Source organism: Brassica oleracea, chromosome C8 (genome assembly GCF_000695525.1).
Source record: "Brassica oleracea var. oleracea cultivar TO1000 chromosome C8, BOL, whole genome shotgun sequence".
NCBI classification, from domain to species: Eukaryota; Viridiplantae; Streptophyta; class Magnoliopsida; order Brassicales; family Brassicaceae; genus Brassica; species Brassica oleracea.
In genome coordinates this window covers 36,616,171-36,643,177 of record NC_027755.1, presented here as the reverse complement: position 1 = coordinate 36,643,177, position 27,007 = coordinate 36,616,171, and the positions used below count along the sequence as shown (strand labels likewise).

At 33.9% G+C, this 27,007-nt stretch overlaps 4 protein-coding genes and 1 pseudogene across 4 annotated transcripts; 3 read left to right on the top strand and 2 right to left on the bottom strand.

Moving 5' to 3' along the window:
- Window positions 1–5,158: 5,158 nt before the first annotated feature.
- LOC106309304 lies at window positions 5,159–7,269 on the bottom strand (annotated as a pseudogene).
- Window positions 7,270–13,327: 6,058 nt separating this feature from the next.
- On the top strand, window positions 13,328–14,373 carry LOC106310943 (lipid transfer-like protein VAS). Its single transcript, XM_013748172.1, has 3 exons — window positions 13,328–13,743; window positions 13,832–13,891; window positions 14,118–14,373. Exons 1-3 carry the CDS (start codon window positions 13,386–13,388, stop codon window positions 14,237–14,239), a joined length of 540 nt encoding a protein of 179 aa, XP_013603626.1. The 5' UTR covers window positions 13,328–13,385; the 3' UTR covers window positions 14,240–14,373.
- Window positions 14,374–18,537: 4,164 nt separating this feature from the next.
- LOC106311235 lies at window positions 18,538–19,194 on the top strand. Its single transcript, XM_013748447.1, has one exon. The coding sequence runs from the start codon at window positions 18,578–18,580 to the stop codon at window positions 19,112–19,114; it is 537 nt and encodes a 178-aa protein (XP_013603901.1). The 5' UTR covers window positions 18,538–18,577; the 3' UTR covers window positions 19,115–19,194.
- A 973-nt stretch (window positions 19,195–20,167) lies between these two features.
- On the top strand, window positions 20,168–21,662 carry LOC106312662 (mitochondrial import inner membrane translocase subunit TIM22-4). The gene is made up of 4 exons (XM_013750265.1): window positions 20,168–20,438; window positions 20,847–21,037; window positions 21,114–21,186; window positions 21,269–21,662. The coding sequence occupies exons 1-4, from the start codon at window positions 20,282–20,284 to the stop codon at window positions 21,352–21,354; spliced, it is 507 nt and encodes a 168-aa protein (XP_013605719.1). The 5' UTR covers window positions 20,168–20,281; the 3' UTR covers window positions 21,355–21,662.
- LOC106312661 (kinesin-like protein NACK1) lies at window positions 21,642–26,095 on the bottom strand. Its single transcript, XM_013750264.1, has 14 exons — window positions 25,945–26,095; window positions 25,427–25,677; window positions 25,262–25,351; window positions 25,074–25,174; window positions 24,881–24,997; window positions 24,722–24,803; window positions 24,568–24,635; window positions 24,420–24,479; window positions 24,201–24,325; window positions 23,913–24,111; window positions 23,717–23,827; window positions 23,524–23,625; window positions 22,212–23,449; window positions 21,642–22,135 (listed from the first exon to the last, which is right to left on the bottom strand). The coding sequence occupies exons 2-14, from the start codon at window positions 25,665–25,667 to the stop codon at window positions 21,808–21,810; spliced, it is 2,862 nt and encodes a 953-aa protein (XP_013605718.1). The 5' UTR covers window positions 25,668–25,677; window positions 25,945–26,095; the 3' UTR covers window positions 21,642–21,807.
- Window positions 26,096–27,007: the final 912 nt, after the last annotated feature.

Here is a 27,007-nt window from a genome sequence, read left to right as displayed (position 1 = left end):
TTTGTAGCCACCAGGCAGATTATCTTTTGATCTATTGAGAAATACACAAAAGCTCTCTTGAGAAGTTCATCTCTTGGATTTTTGATTGTTATGTTCTTGTGTTCTTGTTGATTTCTTATCTATTTCTCTACATGATTAATCTGAAATCCAATATGGGTTTAAGAGGAATCATGGAGATTAGTGAGTAATCACCTTTTGAATTCATGGGTTAGGGAGATCAATGGTGATTAGGTTAGTTCTAGGATGTTTTAGTGTAGATCATTCTTGTTCCTTGCTAGTAGAGTATTCTTAATGCATCTTCTGAGTTGGCCACTCAAAAGTTGATCAATAGGCATTTCTCACCCGAAAGGTGTTTGATGAAATGCCTGAGACAATTCTCCTAGGCTTTTAGTATACTTTGCCAAAGACATTTGTTGTTAGAGGTGCTAAGATAGCCATTGGACTTGCTAGTTATGATTGCTTTCATATTATTCAACCAAAGACATTTGATGTTTGAGATATGTTAGCAAATGAGCATTCATCTAGACATAGAGCTTGCTTAGAATTGTGTCTAGGCTTAAGGTTGATAGTTTGATTGATCATTTGCCATCCTTAGTTCGATACTTGATCACCCAAGGTCTAATCCCTATGCCCATGAGTTCTCTTTTCCCTTAGTCAAGAAGTATCATTCTGTTATTGCTTTCTAGTTTTAGTCATAGCTTAAAACCCATCTAAATCATTGGTTGCACTTAGATTAAGTGAGTACTTGCATTCTCAGTGCTTTGATATCCCTCAGAACTGGTTCGACAATCACTATACTACAACATTTGTTTTAGGAGCCTTGAAAACTCCTAACATCAGTTATGCACAGACGGGTTCAACCCTTTTGGGAAGTCAGATCGGAAGTATTCACTCTGGCCAGTTATTGTGACCCCATATAATCTACCACCAGCTCTCTGCATGAAACAAGAATTTTTATTTCTGACCATACTAGTTCCTGGACCAAATCACCCTCGTCGGGACTAGAGTTACCATACGAAATGATAGACGTATGCAGAGACAATTGTGTTCAAAAAGAAAAACTTAGTATTCATATGTAATGAGAAAATTCTAATAATATATATTAATGATTTCCAATTTACCAACATTTTCTCTAACTATTTAGCGCCAAATTTAAAAATCATCTCTATACAGTATATAGTTGAGATTGAAAGAGTCTCAATTGCTCCTGCTTGAGTTCTAGAGCTTTGTGTTCGTTGTCAAAACCTTCCATGTATATGTATGAGAGAGAGATTATGGAGGGAATAGTGTGAAGTAGTAAAAAGTTACGAACTCTTTCTTATATAAACACAAGATATATGCCTGTTCCAACGCAACGGGTTTTGTTTGATGTTTTAATTTAATAAAAACCATAAAATAATAAATCATTTTATCATAGTTTTATGATTATTTTTGGCATATTGTTTGAGATTTATTTTACAATTAAAATTCGTTTTCACACATAAGTTCAAGTTAGTATTTGTATTTTATAATCGTGGTGCATAGATTAATTGTGTAAATTTTGTACTTATGATTTGAGAAAAATACTATACATAAACGTTTAAACTGAACACAACCCCAAAAAAGAAACTGAATGAAAAATAAATAAATAGAAATAAAAGTCAAATACACCAGTCGAGTCAATGACAACATTATACATGTTCTTACGCACTAATTTATTGTTTTATATAAATAAGTCTTTAAATTTTTATTTTGTTAGGATTTTTTTAGAAAAAGAAAAACATTCTATTTTATAAATATAATTTTTATTAACAATTATAATATAATGTTAAATACTCTTTTACAATTTTGTTTAAGATTTTAGAAAATGAAAATTACTCTCATATAACCTATTACAATTACATTCTCTTTAGAATTTCAGAAAAAAAAATTGCTATCAGATAATTATTTTTTGTTATTAATAAATAATTTTAAAATTACTATTTTTACAATTCGTGTCAATACTAATTTTACACTTCTTTTGTTAATTAAATATTTTTTGTATCATGTCATCATCAAATACTCTTTTAAAAATATTATCAAATAATTTTTTACAATTCTCTTTTGGTTAGGACTTAAAAATATGATACAATTTTTTTTTTGTTTAGGATTTTTTATATAAATAAGACTATTATTTTACAGTTTTTTAGGATTTTAGAAAAGGAAATTAATATTACATAATATTTTACAATTATATTTTGTCTAGGAATTTTAAAAATAAATTTCTATCAAATAATTATTTCCAGTTTATATTAACTATTTTTAAAAGTCTTCATTTTCAAAATTCGTTTTTTTCAATATCACAAATAATTTTACAATTTTTCTTGATGTATATACAATTGTAGTGACTCTTTGATAGTGAAGTGTACAATTGTTCGTGAGAGACCATCTTGCTTCTGTTGGTGTGAGACTTATTTTAGGAATAAGAATCCGTAGATTATTGATTTTGATTAGGATTTCTGCTTTAGTAATCATGTTGTCTAGGTTGGTTATTAGTAAAATTGTTCCATTGCAAATTTCTTTTCGTAGATTTAAATTCCTTAATAACATGACTGGAACATCTATTTTGAGATCAAGTTCGTGATTTGAAATCTCTGAAAATTTTAATGTATTTAAAAATCTGTGGGATATAGAATATGCTGATTTGTAACTTTTTTGTCGTTACCAATACTATCAGAACTCAAATATTCCTTTTGCCCACCGTGTAAGCAAATTAACATATAGTTATTCACGTTACCAACTGTTTCATTCCTTATTCTTTGGAGTAAGCATTGCTTTTTTTATAAGATAATTCTTGTCTTTAAAAGTGAATTGGAAATCATGATATATAGACGTTGTAATGCATTCAATATGAGCTTCATTGTTTTGCAAGAGCAATTTGTTGTCAATTTCAGAAGATAAATTATGTGAACATCAGTTTAGATGTGAAATGACATGGAGAAACACTCACCTAAATAGAAAAGTTGATTATTCATAAATAAATTGATATTCATTGACTTAACTACAACAGTATAACCAATTTAATATTATCGATAAGAACAAACACATATAAGCATAATAGTCACATTAAATTTTGTACAACAGCATAACTGCATAACATCTATTTGGCTATATGTACAAACGCCAAAATATAATTGTGGCAATAACTAACGTACAACTGCATGACAATTATGACAAAAAATCAACAGCTTAAGAAGAAGAAAAAACATGTGAAGATCAGGAAACCTAGTTATTTCGTCAACATGTGTAAAAAAAAAAAAACAACACGCAAAGATATGAAAAAACATGCAGAAAAACTCACCTACTATTTTTCTTCTACTCTTATCATGTTTGGTGACAAAATATGAGAGTGCTTAATCAGAAATATAGATTTGAGTAATTGTAGTTTTTTTTTTTTGGTTTCTGATTTTTAAACAGAAAATTAAATATTCTACAATTTTTTTTGTTTAGGATTTGAAGAAAGGAAAGTTACTTAAACACTCTTTTACAATTTTCCTATGTTTACAATTTTAGAATAGGACAATTACTATCAAATATTTCTATAGTAATCATTTTTTTAGGATTTTAGAAAAGGAATTATAGTATTAAATAAATTATTTTACAAATACTTTTTGTTTAGAATTAAGTAAAAAAACAAATTTAGTAAAAAATACTATTAAGTAATTTTTAAACTTACATTTTTAAAGAATCGTTTTTATTATCTTATCTTATATATTTATCAACCTTGAGATATTTTAATATACGTCACAATTTTAAAAGCAAAATTACTGTCATATTTTACAATGCTGACAAAAATCATATTTTACAATACTGACAAAAAAATCATATTTTACAATTATCTTTTATTTAGGATTTTAGAAAAAAGAAATTAATATTAACTTTATAGGATTTGTAAAACAGAAATTTTCTAGAAACAGCTACTATTAAATAACTTTTGAAATTAATTCTTACTATTAAATAATTTTAAAGATTCGTTTTTATTATCTTAGCATATATCTATATTTAATCATGAGAGATTTTAACACATGTCAATATATTAAAAGGAAAATCACTCTCATATAATTATTTGCTTAATATTTTTAAAAGAGAAATTATTATTAAATAATATATATAATTACTTTTTTACAAATCGTTTTTTGTTATTATCTAATTATATATATTTTTAATTAGAAGATAGTTTAACACATGTCACAATCTTAAATATATAATTTTCACATGTCACAATCGTGTTAATTAGCAACTTTTAAAAACCAAGGTACATTGGAAATCCACATACAGCAATCTTATAAAAATGAAAGTGAATATGAATTCAAGAATAAGTAGTTGGCAAATTAAAAGTCATGAAATAATTCATCTTTGGTAAGTGAGCAGAACATATGATTCAAAACGTAATTTCTTTGATAGTTTCTAAGGAAAAAGCTATTGAAGAGAACTATTACTAAAACTAGGGGCGGAACCCCGCGCAAGCGCGAAGTCGTTGACGGAGTTGTTCTATCTCAATGTGTGCAAGGTATACCATATTTGTGAATTTTGCGTTTTGTTGTGGTCATTGGTTGCATGTGGGGTTCATTTGTGTTGTTTTAAGGTTTTGATATTGTATATGATTCTTGATTTTTCATTTAATATTTTTTGTGTTATCTGAATTTCTTGTGTATTTTCAGTGTCTTTGCTACAAACTCTTTTGTTACTATTCCTATCATTTACTTATTTGTAGTCCCATCTTATTCGACTTTGTATAATGTTTTTTTTATCAAACAAATATAATGGTTTTTTTATTTTACTTTTATTTCAGTCTAATTTACATTGCCACTCATTTGACTTTATCATTTTCTTTGAGCTTTTTCCCATTCTTTTCGTTTCTCATTTTTTAATGATTCCACAAATCTAAAAACCTAGTTTGTGCCTAGTGATACTAAAGCTTATTTCACATTGAAGATTAGTGATATTAAAACCTAGTTTCGACATTTCTTTTGTATTAAGCCCATCAATATATCTCTGGGATTTATGCTCTGCTATTCCCTCTTGTCCGTCTAGATTGAACCTCCAAAGAGTCCACAAAATATGCCCATATTATATTAAATATGGCCATGTTACACCCTACATATATACATTAGAATTTATTATACAAATTTTAAACTATTTATATTAAATGTTTATATGTATTACAATCAGGTGAATTGATATCAATAGGTTGAATAACTTCAAGTTTCCTCCTCCATCTTCGTACCAGGAATGCATATGCCTTCAAGTCCACAACGAACAGATAATTTATCCCGCTCCAAAGGGACATCCCGGAAAGATAAGAGCTCTTCAGTCGAGACTTGTGACCGTTCCATAATGTTTAACCTGAGTAACAGACCCAGTCTTCAAGGTCAAATGATGGTTTGGAGCTTTGAATTTTTACGGGTCCAGTAACTGGTGCAATGTTCGGCGCCGGCAGAGCTGACATGGAGTAGCTTCTAAAATGGCCGAATGAGAGGAGCTGAGATCCTGAGCCAGAAGAGAGTAATGGCTTGTGTGCACTGAGGTGGTAAAGAACATGGTTGCTGAGAAATATTGTTATCCAACGGTATCAACCACTTCAAAAGGTTCCCATATGGATCCTTGTGTTCATGATCAGAAAGTTGGTCCATGTCTTGATGCTTCTCAAACTGCAGTATCTCAATGATGGGTTAACAATATAAACTTGTAAAGAGACCTGCACCGTTTTAAATAAAGGCATTGTGTGAGAATCAGTAGGTTAAAACAACAACTTATAAGAATTACCATCATGTGTCTCCATTAGGTAAGGCACAACATTTTGCCTTACTTCTAGCTACACCTCCAGCAACATTAGGATCAAACTCTCCTCTATCTAAAAAAGCACTAACACAAGGTCTCTTTTTCCCGCTTTTCTCTTTTCATCTAGCTTTGTATCTCCCACCAGAGAGGTTTTCTTTGACCAAAGCTGTAGAACCTAAAATCTACACAAAGTATTTGATAGTGATCAGAGTTTGATCTAGGGAAGACAAATGATGTAGACAACGATATCTTTAGAACACAACGATGGTAAGTAGTTTTCAGTAGGTGAAAATGGACTTTATTGATGAATAAGATCGAATACAGTGAATTGAACTAGATCGAGTGATACAAATGAGATCGGAAAAGAAAGAATCTAAAAATGGGAGGACAACAAGATCAATGTGTATGTGTAGCTCTCTCTAGGGTTTTCCACGTGTCCTCTTCTGTTTCCATTCCACTTCCTTTATAGTAAGCTGACTTCGAGACCTCTGTGGTAGCTCCGCGATCTCAGCTTCTTGTTGCGCGATCTCCGCGACCTCGACGACTCCTTCTCGAGCTCGTATCCTTGCTACGGAGTCAGGCCCTTTAAGGCCCATGCCTTTGATCGCGGCCCATCATGGTATCGGCCAAAATTGGGTCCAACAAAAACGGCTCACCAGACTCTGCGATCCTAACAAAGAAATGAGACTTCTGAAACCTGGAAAGCAACACTTATGTTCTTCTCTTATGATCTTCCATTCTCAAGATTGATTCGCCATTAGATACTCCCTTTTGTGAATCCAAACTCTCTTTAGCAGGACTGTCACCGTTCTGAGTTGCAAAGTGACCATCAGGGCTCAATTCTCCATCCCGTGATGGTGTACTCGTCCCATTGTCAGAGAGCTTTCTCCGTACAGTTTTGTTCATCACCTCAGCAACTTTAAAAGGGGTGATAATCTCAGCGTCCCCTTTACTCTCAGATAAGCAATTAAGCATGCAAGGATCTGAATATGTTCCCTCTGATGTTACAACAGTTTGTATCAGTTTAAATGATGAAACGATCTGAGAGACAGAGCATATACCAATAAACACAAAGGAGCGATCTCAGAGAACGTAATGACTGAATATCAACAGACTCAGACCACTTATCTGGGACCTCTTCTGTAATAAGAAGACATCACCACCACATTAGATTAAGTAAAGAAGAAGGTTAAAGTTCAATACTTTCAAAGTTAGATGTTATACTATATGGAACAGAGATCCATCCTCTATTTATCCCTGACGCACACATGACTAGATTTTTCTTTTTTTCTTTATTCAGTAAAACAGCATTCCTTGGCAAAGAGTCTCCCTCAATAGCACTGATTCTTCATATATTTTTGTCAAAGCAATTGGGTTCACAAAGCATTATTTTCTCGGTCCATTTTCCACCTCTTCTTCCTCAGACACATCTGAGAACCTCTCCATACCAAAGCCACCAGTGTTTGCGTTTGATTACCATCGTTTTCCTCAAAGGCGTGTGATGGTTCCAACTCTCTGGCAGTGTCACGTGATGTTTCTCCGGCAGGACGTGAAGTTTGATGTCCTTGTCCTGGGCATGGAGATGTCTGGCGCTTTGGCTCCGGCTTGACAAAAACCACACTAATTTAAAAACAAAAGTAAACAGATATTAGTATTTCAATACTTCCTACCACATTCTTTGTCTCACAATGAAAACAATAAAACATTTACTAATAACGAAATCAAGACCACACAAGCAGAGACAGTATATTATTTGACAAACATCTATGTATGAGTTGGAAGGTATTATAGACTTGAAGAGAGAAGATAAGACAGAGGAAAGAAAATCAAAAATGATAACTACCAAAAAGTTTGGTTGGCTCCTTCTAATGGAATGAAAACGTGAATTAGAAATATTAGGCGTGAGTTTGTGAGGTATTTAATTATTTAAGATATATGTTCACGTCGAAACTTTGCATTATGTAATTGATATGGAAGTACCTGCATTTTTCTTGACGTTAGGCGACTCCTACAAACTGAGGAGGCGAGCAACAATGAATTGAGAAGTCCAGGCAAGTCAGAGCCTCAAAAGTTGAGTGGCGGACGGCTTGAGCAACAGAAGCAGCAGAGGAAGGGCTCGTTGTGTGATGAACTATATATAGGTGAGAACTTCGAAACCCAGCCATTATTGATAGGCTGAGTAAAGACGGGGAGATGTATAGAGAGGGAAAGATGAACAGTTTATGAATTTAATTTGAGAAGTAGAAAGGATCACGTTTGTGGTTGTTAAGTGAATAGCTTTGATGGAATAATCCTAGATCTAAACTGTAGAGGAAGATGAGGCGACTAAAATTATTTTTTATTTGTCACAATTCGGTCCTGGTAAAGTCATAGGCACATATGTGGATCCACAAAATGCTTACGTGTACACCCTAGGAGGAAAGGAAACTGTGGCATTATATATAAAATTATCTTTAGGAAATGATTTGAGGAGTTTAGTAAGCAAATGCAGATATGCAATTTGGTTCCAAGCTCCCTTTGCATCAGACGAGTAACAACAACTATCATGAACTATTTTGTACGAGTCGGTCTGTAACCGAATCCTTATTCCCGAACTCAGGTCGATTTATAATATTCTAATTAAAAAAATATTATAAATCTTTAGATAGCTTATCTACTAATACAAAACAGAGTTGTGACGTAATAACAATCTTTCTTCTAATTCTGAATTTAAGGTTACGGGTCATTCGACTTTCTATATCAAACCTAAACTGTTACAACTGACAAGACAACTCTATTTTGGATTAGTTTTGGATTTAACTAACTAATCCAAAGCTTAGTCTTCGATCTGTTGCGTAATGATCGGATCAGAACATATTTAGTAACTTATTGTGTTAACAAATTATCTGAATTTGAAATAATTTAAATACCTCGTTTTCAACACCTCTTCTTAGCTATCTACTTTTTTAATTAAGACGCGTGAAGACTTAATTCAAAAGTTATTTTCGGTAAATAATTTGTTCGGTTAGTTAAAGCGCTATGTATTGTAATTAGGCATGAGCATAAAATCCGAAACCCGAAATCCGAACTGAACCCGAACCGAAAAACCTGATCCGTTATCCGATCTGAAATGTAAAAATACCTTAACGGATTTTGTAAGGTGATACAAAAAAGTCCAAACCCGAAGTGTTATTAACCAAACCCGAACGAGTAACCCGAATAATAAATATTAAAATTTTAATAAATGCTTTAAATACACAATTAATTATAAATAAGTATTTTATAATTTGCTCATTGAAATAAAAAATCTACTCTATATAAGGCAATACATATTGTTTACAAATGATGTTTGTTTTCATGATTGATTTAATTTTTTATTGTTATTTTATCAATTTTATGTGTGATAGATTAATTTTTATTTAATTTAGATGTTTTTCTTTATATTTTGCTTCAAAATTTTTGTTTTTTACTTTGGTTATATCCGAACCAAACCGATATAGCTCAAATCCGTATGATATATGATTACTTTATGGGTTTTAGGACGCAATACAATTTTGAAGTGTTATTATCCGAACCCGACCCGTACTAATAAAATTCTAGCAGGAGACCTAGGAGCATAAATCCAAAAACCCGAAAAACCCGATATGAACGCTAAATGTTACCCGAACGCCCATGCGTAGCAAAATTACGTACATATCCCATAAAACCTCCGCATATATGAATTAGGTGTAAACACGTTATTACCTAAAGAATCGAAAGCTAAGCTAAGATGCAAGACCGCCAAAGCAACCGAAAACGTAAGGTAGTCGATCGTTAATATTGCAACAGTTAATGAGATGCAAAAGAGGCAAAATGTAAATAATTTGTTTGGTTGGATAAATTTATGAAAAAAATGAATGAAAAATCTCATTGAATTGATTTGGATCCATGAACCTAATAAATAATTTTTGATCTCTCTCACTATTTCTCTCAATTCAAAAATCCAAAATTTGAATTGATGTTTTTTCATTAATTATTCCTAAATTGCATTTATTTATCCGATCTTGCATACTGTTCCATCGACCAAGCAGTATGGCCATGTGGCCATTGTCTCTGCTATGGTCAACAAACTCTTCTGTAACCGACATGAGAAATAGGAAGATAAGCACCATCTTTGAAGCTTACACTTCTATTTGAAATACTTGATTGATATTGTAAAGAAATAGAAAGTTTTATATTGTGAATAGATAAATATTGTAAAGAATTTTATATTACAGTAAAGGAACAAAAAAATTGCTACTATCTTTTCCTGCAAGGGCGGTTTCTTCTCCATTCTCTCCTTGAATTGTATTTTTTTTTAATCTTCTTTATAGCTAATCCTCTCTTTTTATCTTTTCCTATTTCTTTTCTTAATCTCCTATATAATAAGTTGTTCTCCACGATAATGTAAAATTCAGAAAATTAGTATAAATTTTAAATTTTACACTAAAAAAGAAATATAACATGTAGAATTACTTTTATATGTATTTTTAAAATTATAGTAATAAAATAGAGGAAACATTGAGGTACTGAAACTAATAACCAAAATTTAGAGACCCAATATATATCATAAATTAGCCATATTTATTCTGATATAAGTTGATGGGTGGTGGTGGGAATCTCGTCGACGGGGTTCGTTGATGGCTTTTTCAGCGACCTTCTTGTTTTCTTCCAATAAGCCTCACCAACCTATTCTTCTCACCTCTGCTACTTCTTCTAATCCCGATCAATCTGAGCTTATCATTACTTAAGATGAACTCGATTTCTCTGGGCTAAAGCTTATTAAGGTTCCCAAACGTCATCACTTACCAATGGATCCTCAAAAGAAGGTACCTTTGGCGATCATTGATTGTTTTGTTGAGAATGTAGTAGAGATGGTTTGGTATGTGATCTTGTTAACTAACATTTTGACTGACGTCTTGTTTTCTTCTGTTAATGTTGTGTGCATTGTTCAAGAAAATAGCTAGGGCCTAGACTAGGCGAGCTAGATATATGTGCTATTTTGATCAAAGTTTAACAACCAAAACTGATCTACCATTCCATTCGTTTTGATATACCTAAAGCTGATGTTAGGTGCATCTTGTTTCCACTTGCGAACTGATCAAAGTTTTGATCAAAGTTTAACAACCAAAACTGATCTATATAGATAGCTAGGAAGAGAATTTTTCAAAACAAGGTTCCATTTCCGAACAGTGCAGTCACATGTGTTAGAAGAAACCTCAAGAATATCAAACACGGCTCCTTAACGATTAAACACAGATCTATCTCTCTCTATCGAACACAATTTGCTCACTCTCTCTAGAGAAAAAATGCTTGAGATACCACACAAATTGAATATTATTTTTAAAAAATATTTCCAATCAAAAATATCATAACCTTTGAGCTTAGTGATTATTGTTTAAAGTTTAGTATTTAGAAGTGGGTTTAGATTTATATATGTCTATAAATAAATGTTTTTCATCACAAATTTAAGATATTTATGAAATAGAAATTATTTGAAGGTAAAATTGAAAAGTAGTATCAAGTTTGTGGTAAAATTAGAATTCTCCTCTTTTTATATATATTACTCCTCTTATCTCAATTATTTTCATTATATCAATTATCTCTTATATTTTACCAATGTAAAAAAATGTAAAAATATAAATATAAATAAACAATATATAAAAAAAAAACATAAGTAAAATTTGAGCACAAATTAGAAATTTTTTTATGAAAATAAAAAACTTTAGATATAAAAAATTTAAGCGTTATGATAACTATATTTCATACCTACATGTGAAAAAACAATATTTTCAATAAATGACAAATATGTAAGATAAAAAATTCTCCTAGCTTTAAGTAAGAGAGAAAAAGTTCTACAGAAAATAATTCAAATTATTTGATAATCAAAATGTTTGAGCAATCGAACCTGCAATTTCTCGCCATTTGATTGTTTGAGATAAAAAAAATATAAAATTAAATTTTTGTTTCTCATTTTTTTTAATTTTTCTTATATTTCAAATCTATATGTTAATAATAAAATAGTACAAACACATATATAAAAATAATTTGGTTACACTACTAATAGCTTATTATAAAAAATATAAGTATTAGATAGTTAAACTGATATTATTTTGATGCTATATCAAAAATATATAGCAAAAAACTTTAATATATAGGTCCTAAATATTTGGAGTAAAAATTGCTAACTTTTTTACAGGGAAGTCACATTCTTAAATGGAATGGTGTACTACTTTCTTCTCTCGGCCTCTCGGTGGGATACTTTCTTTGGTTTTAAAGTGGCAGTTTTAGATTTCTTTCAAGTAGCTAATGGAGCTTCATCTTCAATGGGTCAGCATTTGGACACACCTTATACCTTCCTACTCAACTACAAAGGTAACCTAGGCTTTGTGTCACCAAATACCAGTGGTAATATTTATGAATTTGATAAATGGGTCTTATAAGATTGTGCAACCAAACCTGATCCAAGTTTTCCTTCGCCTCGGTTCCCTAAGAATCCTATCACTACCAACCTACAACCTTGGTCGTGAACCAATATATGGGAGAGACGGAGGAGCTTTGTCTTGGTGGCAGGCAGTATGTGTGGCTGGAGCTTGGAGGTGCATAATCATTGATGTCGAGACTAGAAGGATTCTGATCAAGAATGATCTTAAAAACTTTCTGCCGAATTTAGATTATTCAGTTAAGCTTCACGCCCTCTTTGGTTGGTTACTTGGTTTGACTAAATTGGAGTACTTTTTATTTTGCTTATTTATATGCATACATAGAAAAGGATCAAGGAGTTAGTCTTGAATCTTCTCTGTCATCAAGCTTCATCAACATCCACTGTAACAATTGAATTACTTCTTGGTCATAGACTTGCTTCTTTTTCGCCACTCTCTTGTATTGATTAACCTTAAGTAAATTGAGCTTGAGGTTTGGGGCGGTCTCGGTGTATTTTCTATGGACATTGTCTGTACACAAATCCAAGGCATTATACCAGTCTAAATAAATTCCTGAGCCTGAAAATACTCATTGTTCATTGGTTTAGCGCGCGAAAATGGATAGTTGTTAGGTTAGAGATTGGATTTATCGGCTCATAAAAACAACAAGGGACCTGGTGAACGTTGGTGAGCTTTGCTTTATGATCTTCATCATCTCAAACTATGCTTTGCACCGGATAGTCTGCCTCATTCAGCTTCCACCATAATGTTTTTGGAATGGGCCAAAATATCACACATATTTAAATATAATAAAAATGAGGATATTTTTGAATTGCTAGGTGAGATTGGAGAACATGGTTGACGACCACAAGAAAACATATCATGTAATTTTTGTTGTCGTGATGTAATAACAATCTATCTTCTATTTTTGGATTAGTTTTGGATTTAACTAAATAACCAAGATTTTAGTCTTTGATCCGTTGCGTGATGATCGGATCAGAAAAGGTTTAGTAACTGTTTCTCAAAAAATATCCAACGTCTACGTGTGTGTTGTGTATATAAATACATGTGGAAATGTATTACAAATTCACACAACATTCAAACACAAGATAACGAAACGTCTTACAAGAACTACATACGTTCTTTCAAAGCTCTTTGTCTTTCAAAATGGAGATTGTTAGATTCGCCCTCGCCGTTGTTTTTGTACTTTACTCCGTATCATCATCTAACGCGGCAACTGCACCACCGAGCGGTGGTGGCGGAGGAGATGCTCAGGCAATGCCGTGTATACAGAAACTTATGCCGTGTCAGCCGTTTCTTCACTCGGTGATTCCACCACCGCCTCCATCGTGTTGCCTGCCGATGAAGGCGATCGTCGCCAACGACGCGACGTGTCTTTGCTCCGTGTTCAACAACGTAGATATGCTCAAATCGCTTAACCTCACTAAAGACAACGCTCTTGATCTCCCTAAAGCTTGTGGCGCCAACCCTGACATCTCACTATGCAAAGCCAGCCCCGCGGGTGGTGAGTAACTTATTACGACGCCGTTTAATAGATTTCTTGTTACTGGTTTTTGGTTCCTAATTAGCTTTTAAATTTTGTGTTGACCAAGGTACTACTACGAATTCGACGTCGCCGGCAACTCCCAAAACTCCTCCGGTGTCTTCCACTGGTATGAACACATAAATCTTCAAATTTTTTAAAAAATATTCTCATGTTTTTACGATTTTTTTTAAATAGTATTGGGTTAGTAAATAGAAAGAAAATGAAAAAGTTTTACAATCCTTGCTATAAACGGTTGGCGATTTTTTTTGTAAATTTTTCCTTTAATATTTCACTTTTTGATTTGAAAATAAATGTTCTGGAGTATTTAGTTTTGTTTTAAAATAAACCAACAGGAAGCGGTTCCACCGGAGCTTCTCCTTCAACGACCTCACCGACAAGCTCTGCTCCGGCCATCAACTTCGCCGGACTAAGCTTCGCATCGACTATCGTGGCATTGGCAACGACCCTCTTCTGATCTACTACTATATATTACATTTACGTCTTTATTCATTGTTAGATAGGTTTAATCTGTTCGAAATTATATTTGGTTACGTACTTAATATTCATATGTTGTGTTCAAAAAGAAAAAAATAATATTCATATGTAATGAGAAAATTCTGATAATATTAATGATTTCCAACAGCTATTTGCAAACATTTTCTCTAACTTTTTTAGCGCCAAATTATAAACCATCTCATTACGGTTTTTATTTTGATTTTTTTCTTCCTCTTCTTTTGAGAAAAGATTATACTAGTATGATGTTACTACTTCAATGCATTTAGCTAATGATGCATGTTATGTCTACGTACAATACGATTGACAAACATGTACATGACCACAACTCAATCTGAATTATGAATGTATAATATGATGAATGATACTATGATGTTATAGTTCAAACTATTAATACGAAATATGGTGTATAATATATATATATATATGTGAAGCTCAAGTAGTATAAAATAGATATATACCTCTTTAGTGTTTAATAGCTAACGTCTTAGGAAGCTAGCTTTTTAGGTACTGTCAAGATTTTGACGTTGCAACTAATAATCATTCCATGTTTTAAATATGTTGAAGAAAGCTACTTGAGATGTCCTTTTCGCTTTAATTCTAAAAATGTGTTTATATAATGTTATCCAAATGTTGTCACTCTGTGCTTTAAGATGATCGATTTAATAAATCTTGATACAGTTCATCAAATGGATTCGGTTTAATTTATTTAGTTGTTAGATTGAAGGAAAAAATAAATAAAATTAGCAAGAGTAAACAACAAACACGAGTTGAGTCTCAAGAGTCCAGTGCACTTTAAAAATAAAATCACATACAACAATATGAAGAGATAATAGTTTAAAAAAAAAAACAATACGAAGAGATAAGTTAAGACTGGTCAACAATAATTTTATGCATTAATTTTACATCATGTAAAGCCTAATTATTGCTATTAAATTGTGTATATGTAATTTTCTTAATTAACCAATTACAAAGTATTCATACCCAAAATTTAATATCGAACTTAGTATATTGGTAAGGTAAAGTATCACATGAATTTATCGTGTACATTTGAATTCTAATTAGCTTTTAAATTTTGTGTCGACCAAGGTACTACTACGAATTCGACGTCGCCGGCAACTCCCAAAACTCCTCCGGTGTCTTCCACTGGTATGAACACATAAATCTTCAAATTTTTTAAAAAATATTCTCATGTTTTTACGATTTTTTTTAAATAGTATTGGGTTAGTAAATAGAAAGAAAATGAAAAAGTTTTACAATCCTTGCTATAAACGGTTGGCGATTTTTTTTGTAAATTTTTCCTTTAATATTTCACTTTTTGATTTGAAAATAAATGTTCTGGAGTATTTAGTTTTGTTTTAAAATAAACCAACAGGAAGCGGTTCCACCGGAGCTTCTCCTTCAACGACCTCACCGACAAGCTCTGCTCCGGCCATCAACTTCGCCGGACTAAGCTTCGCATCGACTATCGTGGCATTGGCAACGACCCTCTTCTGATCTACTACTATATATTACATTTACGTCTTTATTCATTGTTAGATAGGTTTAATCTGTTCGAAATTATATTTGGTTACGTACTTAATATTCATATGTTGTGTTCAAAAAGAAAAAAATAATATTCATATGTAATGAGAAAATTCTGATAATATTAATGATTTCCAACAGCTATTTGCAAACATTTTCTCTAACTTTTTTAGCGCCAAATTATAAACCATCTCATTACGGTTTTTATTTTGATTTTTTTCTTCCTCTTCTTTTGAGAAAAGATTATACTAGTATGATGTTACTACTTCAATGCATTTAGCTAATGATGCATGTTATGTCTACGTACAATACGATTGACAAACATGTACATGACCACAACTCAATCTGAATTATGAATGTATAATATGATGAATGATACTATGATGTTATAGTTCAAACTATTAATACGAAATATGGTGTATAATATATATATATATATGTGAAGCTCAAGTAGTATAAAATAGATATATACCTCTTTAGTGTTTAATAGCTAACGTCTTAGGAAGCTAGCTTTTTAGGTACTGTCAAGATTTTGACGTTGCAACTAATAATCATTCCATGTTTTAAATATGTTGAAGAAAGCTACTTGAGATGTCCTTTTCGCTTTAATTCTAAAAATGTGTTTATATAATGTTATCCAAATGTTGTCACTCTGTGCTTTAAGATGATCGATTTAATAAATCTTGATACAGTTCATCAAATGGATTCGGTTTAATTTATTTAGTTGTTAGATTGAAGGAAAAAATAAATAAAATTAGCAAGAGTAAACAACAAACACGAGTTGAGTCTCAAGAGTCCAGTGCACTTTAAAAATAAAATCACATACAACAATATGAAGAGATAATAGTTTAAAAAAAAAAACAATACGAAGAGATAAGTTAAGACTGGTCAACAATAATTTTATGCATTAATTTTACATCATGTAAAGCCTAATTATTGCTATTAAATTGTGTATATGTAATTTTCTTAATTAACCAATTACAAAGTATTCATACCCAAAATTTAATATCGAACTTAGTATATTGGTAAGGTAAAGTATCACATGAATTTATCGTGTACATTTGAATAAGCAAATTTACAAAATATATGATCACATATGGCTTGCTTTTTTATAGTTTCTGTCATATAAACGTTGATTAATGGTCATATAAAATGGGGCAACTAACAAAGATCTATAGATGTAGAGGTATGATGATGTATCCAGACAGCTAAGAGCATGCGCAACGGAAATCCTTAAGTGAGAGTCTTTAGGGAAAAAATAATTAAATAATCAGTGGACCCTACCAAAAGTTAAGGATTCAATCTTTAAAATTCTTAAATAAAAATTCTTTCTTAGTGAATTCTTGCACTATTTGCAGGTCTCCACGACTACGTGGCGGCCTGTGAATGGTCATCTTTTTTTTTTTTTTTTTTAAAGTCCAGAATATCCGAGATTAATCCGAAATGCCCTTATCGCTAAAGACTCCAATGAATCTCACCGTTGCACATGCTCTAATGAGCTGTATAGATATGATATATTACTTTGTTTCATGGTACCTACTTATGTAATCTTTGTTTTAGGCTTTTAGCCTTTCTACTGGTGAGTTAGGTAACGTCGTGACTTGAGCTCAGCCCAATCATCCAGCTCTTCACAATCACACCCATCCTTCATGCATGTATATTTCTTTCTCTTCACTGATCTACCATAATAATCATCAACTGATTATTTATTCATTAATTTAAATATATATATTTCACAGCACATCCGTTGGTGTAAACGGGCGATCTCAATTAGATTACAGAAAACAAACGCTATACTATGTATATGTAGTGACTTGAGTGGATCAGTGATGGCCTGATGGGTAGTTATTATTTTCGTGGATACAAAATTATACAATGTCAGTTTTTCCGTATATAAACTTAAAATTATATTGTACCATCAAAGGTTTTTCTTACTTTTAATCGGATTATGTATCAAAAGCATAAAAAAATATTTACGTATTTATTTTTAGGGGAAAACAAACTAAAAATATATATAGTAGCAAGAGAATGGAAGATATGTTGTTAATTAAAAAAAAATATGTCGCTAAGTCATGATTTTTTATTTTATTACATTTTAACAGTTTGAATATACATAAATAGGGGACCCCATAAATACAGTACCAGTACTATTTTGAACTAGGTTTACAAAAATTACACCATACTGTACTTATAACTATTTCTTTAGACTTTTGTTCAAAAGCAACTAATTTTTTAAACTGTCGAAAACCGTAAGAAATAAAAAAAAAAATTCTATTTTTTTCCAACCGCCTTGATTCATGCTGTTTTGCTGAATAAGAACATCTAGTTCTAAATGATCTGTCACAACAAGAAATCACAGATAAAATATACATTAAATTTTAGTAATTTTAGTGTTTGGTAGAAAGAAAGTTAAACAATTAAGCGGGTCTTGTAAGGACTGACTCTGACAAAATATCATGAAAATTAAGTAAGTAGCGACCACATTAATATTGCTAAAACTTGAAAGGAGAAACATTACTTTTTTAATTTGATTACCAAACTATACCCTATCAGACAAAGTCCCCAATAAAGATAAGAAGCGACAACTATAATCCGTAGAGGAAAAAGATACACACAGTTGTATACAACCAGCAAAAATAATTAATACTTAATCACCACTTAATCCATAAACTAACACAACTATATATATTCCACATAATTATAAAACCAAGCCCATTTCTACGAACTTCCCTCTTTGACTCTGTCTTTCTCTCATTCTTTTACTCTGGTTACAATAATGGGAAACACATCTTCATGCGCACCATTGATCATATCATCACATTCATCATCAGGAGTAGTCAAAATCTTATCTCCTTTCACCGGAACGCTAGATGTCTTCTCAAAACCCATCAAGACTTCCGATATCGTCTCTCAGAACTCCACTCACTTTATCACCGACTCAACTTTGCTCCAAATAGGACACCGAGTCACCGCCGTATCTTCCCACGAGATTTTGCGGCCTAGACGACATCTCTACCTCCTCCTTCCGACAGACATGCTATTCTCTGTCTTAACACAAGAAGAGCTCGATCTCATCTCGGAAAAATCAGCAGAGATACTCAACGAAAGTAGGTATAACCATTTGAAGAGAATGTTCCCTGTTTGTATGTTTCCAGTGTCCGGAGATAGAAGAAGAAACTCAACGTCGGTTAACGAAGATGATCATCATGATCATGCAGGTGTGGAAATAAGAGAAACCCTAGAAGAAAAGGTAATATACGAATCTAAATATGGATCTTGGAGGCCTGGACTGGAGACGATCGTGGAGAGCTAAAATGAATAAAATCTTGAGGATTGTTAAATACTTTTATATATTATCAGTCGTAGACGATTATTTTTGGTTCTTTATATTTTGTGTCACAGTTTTGTAAAGAAACGGAGGCTTCTATAAGGTTTTGTTGTTCACGGTATTGAGTTTTAGTTTAACTATACATTTTTCAAGTTATAGATATTGGAATGAACCATAAGGTATAGTTGTATGCTTTTCGGTTACTTAGCATGCAAGTAACTGAGTTCGACAGGATATTGTTTATTAGCCGCTGAAGTATTAATCGGACAGCTATAATCAGTCTGTGTTTTGCATCATCGGATAAAAAGGAAAATGGTCAATGAAGACGTTGGTTTCTGGTAAACCAGATTTTAGGTACAGCTATTTTGGTATTCGGTACGCATAACGTATTATATTCGATTTTTTGATACGCATAAATTTATATATGTGGAAGTATTAGTTTATAATAAGGTTTGAAGAATTTTATTTGAAGCATACGTAGATACTCTGAATATAAAAGATATCGCCAGCCGATCAAATTGGAGAGAAATGCGCATTTTTTCGTCCTCGGCCAAAAGTCCACACCTACCTGAGAATATATTTATCGCCCAAGCAAGCTGTTAGCATATTATAAAACAAATTAACAAATGATAAAGTAAATAAAATTCTTATGAGTAGTACTGTCAATCCAGTTTATATTCAGTTTAATCCAAACTAATTAAAAATCAACTTTTTATGGTTCAGGAAATGAAAAGCCACGTGATTATTGTAGAAATAAAGTGGCAGAATAAAATAAAAACTATTCAAAAACTAAATTAAAAAATATTGAGTAGTGGTGACGTAGCATACAAAAAACAGAAGACACTGCATCGTTCAACTCTGTGTGTCGTGTCTCTTGAGAGCTGTGAGTCAGCTGACGACGAGACAGTCACCATACAGTCTTCCAAATCAAAAGTATAGGCCCATATACACACTAATGGGCCTGAAATGGTAAATGGCGGCCATAGTCGTGGCTTAAACCCTAAGACCACGGCAAGATAAACCCTGATTCGTTTTCTCTCTCTCTCTCTCTCTCTCTCTCCCAAGGCCCGCGAATCGCTAACGCTTGATCTGTTTCTTCCCTTCTTTTTATGACATTAATCCTGTCGGATCCTGCTCTCCACACCTCTGAAAATGGCGGATGCAAATGCCGAACCAGCCGCTGGTTCTTCGAGCTCAAATGAGAGCGGTACTCAGATCGAGCCGATCCGGATGCCAACGATAGAGGAGATCCGAGCCCAAGAGGTTTGGAACAACTGCGCCGTCAAAAGTGTAGCTAGTGGAGTCATGGGTCTGTTCCAAAATCTCTTTCCTTTTCGATCTGTATCGCTAGATTTGTATAAAGTCTTTAGCTTTGTGCTACTGATTATGTTTCCTAAGCTCGTTAATTAGAACACTTGCAGATTATAAGAAGTTTAGATTACTTGTTGCTCATTTCTGACATAAAGCTACTGATGTTTACTCGCTGGTAATAGATTTGTAGAAAGTGCATAGCTTTCTACTTGTGATAATGTTTTAGATGAAGTTTAGTGGGATTTGGTTAGGTTAGTTGTTGAATCGAATCGAATCTATTGTACATTTCTGACATAATGCTACTTATGTTTGCGCGTTGGTAATAGATTTGTTTTCTTTGTAATGAATAGTTTTGTGAGGATATTGATTTTGATTTTGTTGACATTGTCTATGGAGTTGTGTGTAGGAGGAGGGCTTGGGTTGATGATGGGTTTGTTCTTGGGAGCATTGGATAATCCTATAACGAATGATACCATGACTGGTAGGCAGCAGTTTGTGTTCACTGCTAAACAAATGGGGTCAAGGAGTTGGAGTTCTTGCAAGACTTTTGCGGTTATGGGTTTGGTTTTCTCTGCTGCTGAATGCATTATCGAGAAGGTAAACACATTATTTGTGAACTCTTGAATCATTACTTCAAAGTCCTTACTCTCGATTTACTTCTCTCTAAAAAAAGGCAAGGGCGAAGCATGACACAACAAACACTGCTTTTGCTGGATGTGTGACCGGTGGCTCAATGTCTGCCCGAGGTAATGTCTGCTTGTGGACTTTTAGAACTTTAAAAGAGGTTTTGCAATGGCCTGATTCTTGATGAATATGATTTTGTTTTAGGTGGGCCAAAAGCTGCGTGTATAGGTTGCGCTGGCTTTGCAACTTTCTCTGTACTCATAGAGAAGTTCTTCGACAGGCATACGTAAACCAACAGTATCTCTAACAAACGCCACTGGTGGGAATTGTTTAGCTGTTTCCTTTCTGTGATTTTGATACAGTTCATCACCTGAGCACAGTGAGAGGGAAATCTAGAATTACATTTTTCAAACATAGAAGAAAGTGAAGTTTGTTTTGATTGAATATTTGTTCAGTTATTGTTGTTATTTATCATAGATTTGGTAACACTCCATGCTCCAATATTACCGTGTTCCTCATAAAATAAGAGCATGTCTTGTACCTTCAGAGATTGAACTTCAGATCCACAGATATACAATATTCAAAGCCTTTTTCTTTAGTTCAGCACAATAAAGTTCAAGTTTATTCTTCTTGGATATGGTAATCTGATCGATGAAGTTTTGTTGTCTCAAATTTGACAAGGAATCTAGTACTACAAACACAAACCACAATGATATAACTAGGAATACTCTGTGTTAAACTCTTTATAGATGAAGAAGATTAGAGATGTTGTCCCAGCCAATGTTCCACTGTCTCTTATCTGAAGGCAGTGCGAAGTTGAGCTCAAACATCTCCTTAGAGATGTTACCACTTTCGCAGAACCCAACAAGCTTCGCAACTATCTCTGCACTCTCTTGAACGTGCCTTGAGTCGTAAGGATCAGTCCATAGCTTGTTCACAAACTGGAGCTTCCTCTGTTTCCCTTCCAGCGGCACGTCCCATTTGATGTACAGCTCCTCTCTCTCCTCAAGCGTCAGTCTCGAGTTTATCCTTTTCGCCAAAAACTCCCTCTCTCTTCTCAATGCTCTTATACTGCATTTATGAATAAACAATTTTACACTGAAATGAATAATGTCAGATATTCACTTATGTGTGTGGGTGTACGTACCTTGATGATAGAGATACAACTGCAGGTTCATCGCCAGTTCTAGCTGGAGTTGCGTTACCTACTTCTGCTAGATGTTGTTCCAACCAAGTTAACCGTCTTAGTTCCACTTCCATGTAGATTTGATCGGTTTGATCACCTTTGAAGAGTAGATAGAACTGCGTCCTGCGGATGATGGAGACGTGGCAGACATGCCACAGCTCTAAGATCTGTTCTCTTTCCTCTATGAAAGTTATATGCCACGCCACTTGACTCAGCTCTTCGCTTTCCTCTGCCGTCTTCTCCTCGTTCTCTACGCTGTATCCAGCTCCATCATTTTCCAACTCAAGCACCTGACAGACGAGAAGTTGTTTCTGGTACTGCAGTTTAGCCACGCGCTCTTTGAGTTCGGTCACGTATGCTCTTATGCTTCTCACGTTCTCCTCCGCTGCGTTTTGGAACATTAGCTGCATTTTCTTCATGTTCACTGAGCTTGATCTCCTGTAACCTAGAGGAGTGCTTTCTCTTGACGAGACATCTCCACTTTCTTCTCCTTTCTGTGGGGTCTCTTGTGGCGTAGTTGCAGAGTTGTTGTTCTCTTGAGGAGCTTTGTTCTCAGCGTCACAATCCAAGACTTGCTTGGAAGATGAAAGAGGTGAGCATGGAGATTTCAAGAAACTCTGGCGGCTGGATAAGGTGCTCGGCGTTAATGGAAGAAGCTTCTTCTTCTTTGAATGATGATGATTCTTGGTCTTTGGGGTTTCATCTCCAGTATTGATATTGCTTGGAAGCGACATCACCAGCTTATCAAGCTGCTCCTCTAGATTTGCGATTGTGCTTCCTTGTGAATGGAGCCTTGTTATCTCTTCCTTGAGGTTGGCAGTTACACTCTTGTTAGGAGCTATGACATCTGTGGATGATCTCACAGTACGCATCTCCCTTATCTCTGCTTGAAGCTTAGCGATCGTCTGAGCTGCATCTTGGTTCCCTAGTCTGTGGCAAGCTACTTCCTTCTGGAGTACTTCAAGAGCCTTTGTTGCTTCCTCCCCAAGCTGTTCTTGAAGGTGTTCAAGCTTTCGGATCTCATGCATCAGTGTGAAAGGAGCTGTTGATGACTGCCGTATCATAGATTGACGTATGGTTGTCTTTCTTGCTCTCTCATTCCGGTTTAGAATTTTGTTCTCCGCGCTAGGCGTCAATGCTGCAGAATAGGAAAGACATTTTCTGACCGGTGGGTCTGGTGATTCAAATGGATTTGAGCCCTGAGATTACAAACAAAACGTTTAAGCTCAGCCAAAGCTTAGAAACAGTAGAGAGAAAGAGTAGACTTAAGGACCTGATCTTGTTGTTGATCTCCTTGAAGCTTTTGGCGCAACTCCTCAAGTTGGATTTGTGCATCATCTCTTTGTCTCCTAAGCTCTTCCATTTCCATTTCCATCTAAAAAGAATCATAACTAAGCATCAAACCTTTTGTTCATTTTATATTCTTTTGCTGTTTGTACAAAACTGAAGTAAATAGAATTAGAAACCTGCTGGATCTTAAAATCCTTTTCTGTTGATGGACCAGGGGTGCGACGCTCTGCCTCTAATCTAGCCACTTCTTTTTGAAGATGTTTCACTAGTTGCTTATCAGATACAACCTGTAGTGGTTACAAAACCAGCAAGTAAATACTTTGTTTGTGTTCATGTAAGGTTAGAGCAAAAGCATGGAACAGAGATCATTACCATATTCACTTGAGCATTGTTTGTAACTTCCTTTGCTCGGTTGGCGAAGTAAAGAGTATTTCTTGATTGTTCAGCATGAGTGGAAGCTGGACTCAGTGTACATATAATGGCTGTTCGAGCATTCCCACCGAGTGAATGCTGTAGTATCCGAGTGAGCTTGGAGTCTCTGTAAGGTATGTGGCCACATCTTTTCCCCACACTTTGAAGAGTTCACAAATTCAGATGATATCAACTTAGCAAGAGTCTGTGATTTTAATCTCACTCCCAACGTATATGTAAGAATCTTACCTCAGTTTCCTTATGACAGTTGTAAGGGTCATTAGACTTAGATTAATATGGCAACCTTCCCTGAGTCTCGTTCCATCTGCCTGCGACTGTGACGCTCTTTCACTTCCTGCTAAGTCCACAAAGTTCTGAAATGCATTCACACACACTAAATCAACAAAGTTCTACTTTAACATTTTGCAAACAAAGTGAGGAACTGAACAGAGAGGAAACTATTTTTACCAGGCTAGCCATGTATGACCTCACACAATCTGAATTTTCGCGGTGAGTACTTTGTATCGTCTGTTTTGCCATCAAGAAAATGTTAATAAGCATTATGCAGGGCATATTAAATTTTGGTTCCAGGGAAATAATGAATCAAGAACGTTACCAGTCTGATTATTTGGTGTGACCGGGAGCTTGTATCATTCAAAGCAGTCTCTCCAACTTGCCTTTGAGCTATCAAAGAGGAGACACACCAGTCAAAAATGTAGAACATGAATAAACTTAGAGAATATAATACAACTAGAACTAGTTCAAGGTACCTTCACAAATGCTAATCAGATGCCTCAAGTGTTGATCGTTATTAGCTGTTTCTTCCACCAGTTTATCAACCACAGTCCCTTTCTGCAATAGTTTACATTCAACCAAGTCCATAAACATCAACAAGAAAATGATTTATTTTAAATGAAAACAAGTGATACCTCAGGGTCATCAAGGAGTTTAAGAGCACGACCAGACTCTGAATTGAGAAGATCCCTCACATTCTCATTATATATTTCCAGACCAGATATCTTGATAGTGAAATCTCTTTCAGGGGTCTGTAAACAGAAATGATATTGGGTCATTGACAATCTGAAACATTGTTTTCCAACTCTGATCATAGCAATGCTTTACCTTAATGATGTGATTGTAAATATCATTGACAGCCTTCTCTGTTACTCCTCTCATGGTATATGTCTTCCCACTGCTCGTTTGCCCATATGCAAATATTGTAGCTGCAAGATTAAAATAGGATTTTACTCATCTATGATCAATCCAAGTAAACCGAGATTTTAGTCATAAAGACAGAGTTTGCAAACTACCGTTTATGCCCATCAAAGCAGACAAGGCAACATTCTTAACACCATCTTCATACACATCTTCAGTGAAACTCTCTGGTCCAAACACTTTATCTGAAACAAAAGGGCATAAGATTCCTCCAGAAACAGAACAAAAAAAAAGGCAGAGATGTTGACTTTAGTTATTACCGAATGTAAAAGAGGACTGGTGATGAGAACGTTCATGATGAGCTTGTGGTTTAGAGACAATGGTGTGACTATCAACGCATTGCCAAGCCACTTGGTCTTTAGCCAGCAGCTCCTTCTTGTTAAGTGGCCTTAGCCTCACGGTAACAACGATCTTCTCCTCCCTCGATCTTGAGCTGCTTCCACCTGGTGTTACAGCTTGTGTTCTGTCTGTTTTCGAAACTGGAGTTCCGGGAGTTCTCATTGTCACCTCCCTACAAATGTTTCCAGCTTGGTTTCATCAGATCTGATACATCATCTCAATTAAGCTTTTAATTTTCATCAAATCTAGGGTTAGAATTTTTTTAAAAAAATTAATGCAGAAACTATAACTGATTTTCTTTTTAACTAACTTTGATTTGAGCCAAACATAATCCATTTAGACGATCCTATAGCTTTTCTTCAAAACTTGAAACTTAAAATAAAAATAAAATTCACCTGAACAGATACACAGAAAATTGATTGAGAGATCAAACACTTACAGACAAAACTGAAGAGGCAGCGAGGAATAAAAGAATGTGAGAGAAGGAGATAGTGAGAGAGGTTTCTAGTCTCTGTCTTGTGGTAGAGAGATGAAGAAGAAGGTGAACGTGGTTTGGGCTTCTTTTGTCTTTTACGGAGGTGCGTGCGTGAGTGCTGTGAGAGGGAGAGAGATTTTGAATCTGAGAAACCCCCACACCCAACGGCTAGTCCTTTACGCGTTTCTTTTGAGGGGCTCTCTTTTTTTACTTATTTCAAAATCTATCCTCGTTCTTTTAATTCTTCATAAAATCACCTTTCATTTAATTTCCCTTAGTTTTATGACTTTTTTTCCATTTTTTATTTTTGTTCTCGTCAAATTTTCTGTCTAGAATTGTTGTTTTTTTCGGTACGAATATACTTCTTCTTGTTGTCAAACCTGTTGATTGTTTACTTGGTACATCAGCAAAATTTTGTTTACTTTAGGTAAATATTGAGCTTTCGTTTCCACCTTTCCCGTTACTATGATGAATTTGGCTTGTCACCTTGTGAATTATTATTGCTTTTAATTACTGAAACGGTCATCTTTTTTGATAATTTATTTGCTAGGTTCTAAACTTTTAATTTGTTTACTGATCAAGCGGTGAGTATCTATATTACTATCCAGTTCGGCGTATAAAAAAATAGCAAATTAGTTTTACACCCTCGTCACTCTCCAGAAGGTGGAAACTTCCCTCCTTGGTGTAATCTTCGAAGTATGAAGTCAAGGTCTTTGCATGAGATTTCGAAATATCTGCAAGCCTGGATATTTAATTTTTATATAGCAACTTTAGTTGAAAAAGTTATATAAAAGTTCAACTATTTCAAATGAATAATAAAAAAAATTGACACAACCCAGAATATATATAGTAAAGTAGGACATTATTCTCATCTTCCTTGGTCAGATTTCATAGTTGAAACAACTAGAAAACAAAAAAAAGTCTCCATCTTCGCTTTAATTACTTCAATGGTGTGAAAGGAAATATTTACTGAAATTTTGCAATATAAAATTAAAAACTTCACCTTCTATAAACTTTATACAATTTT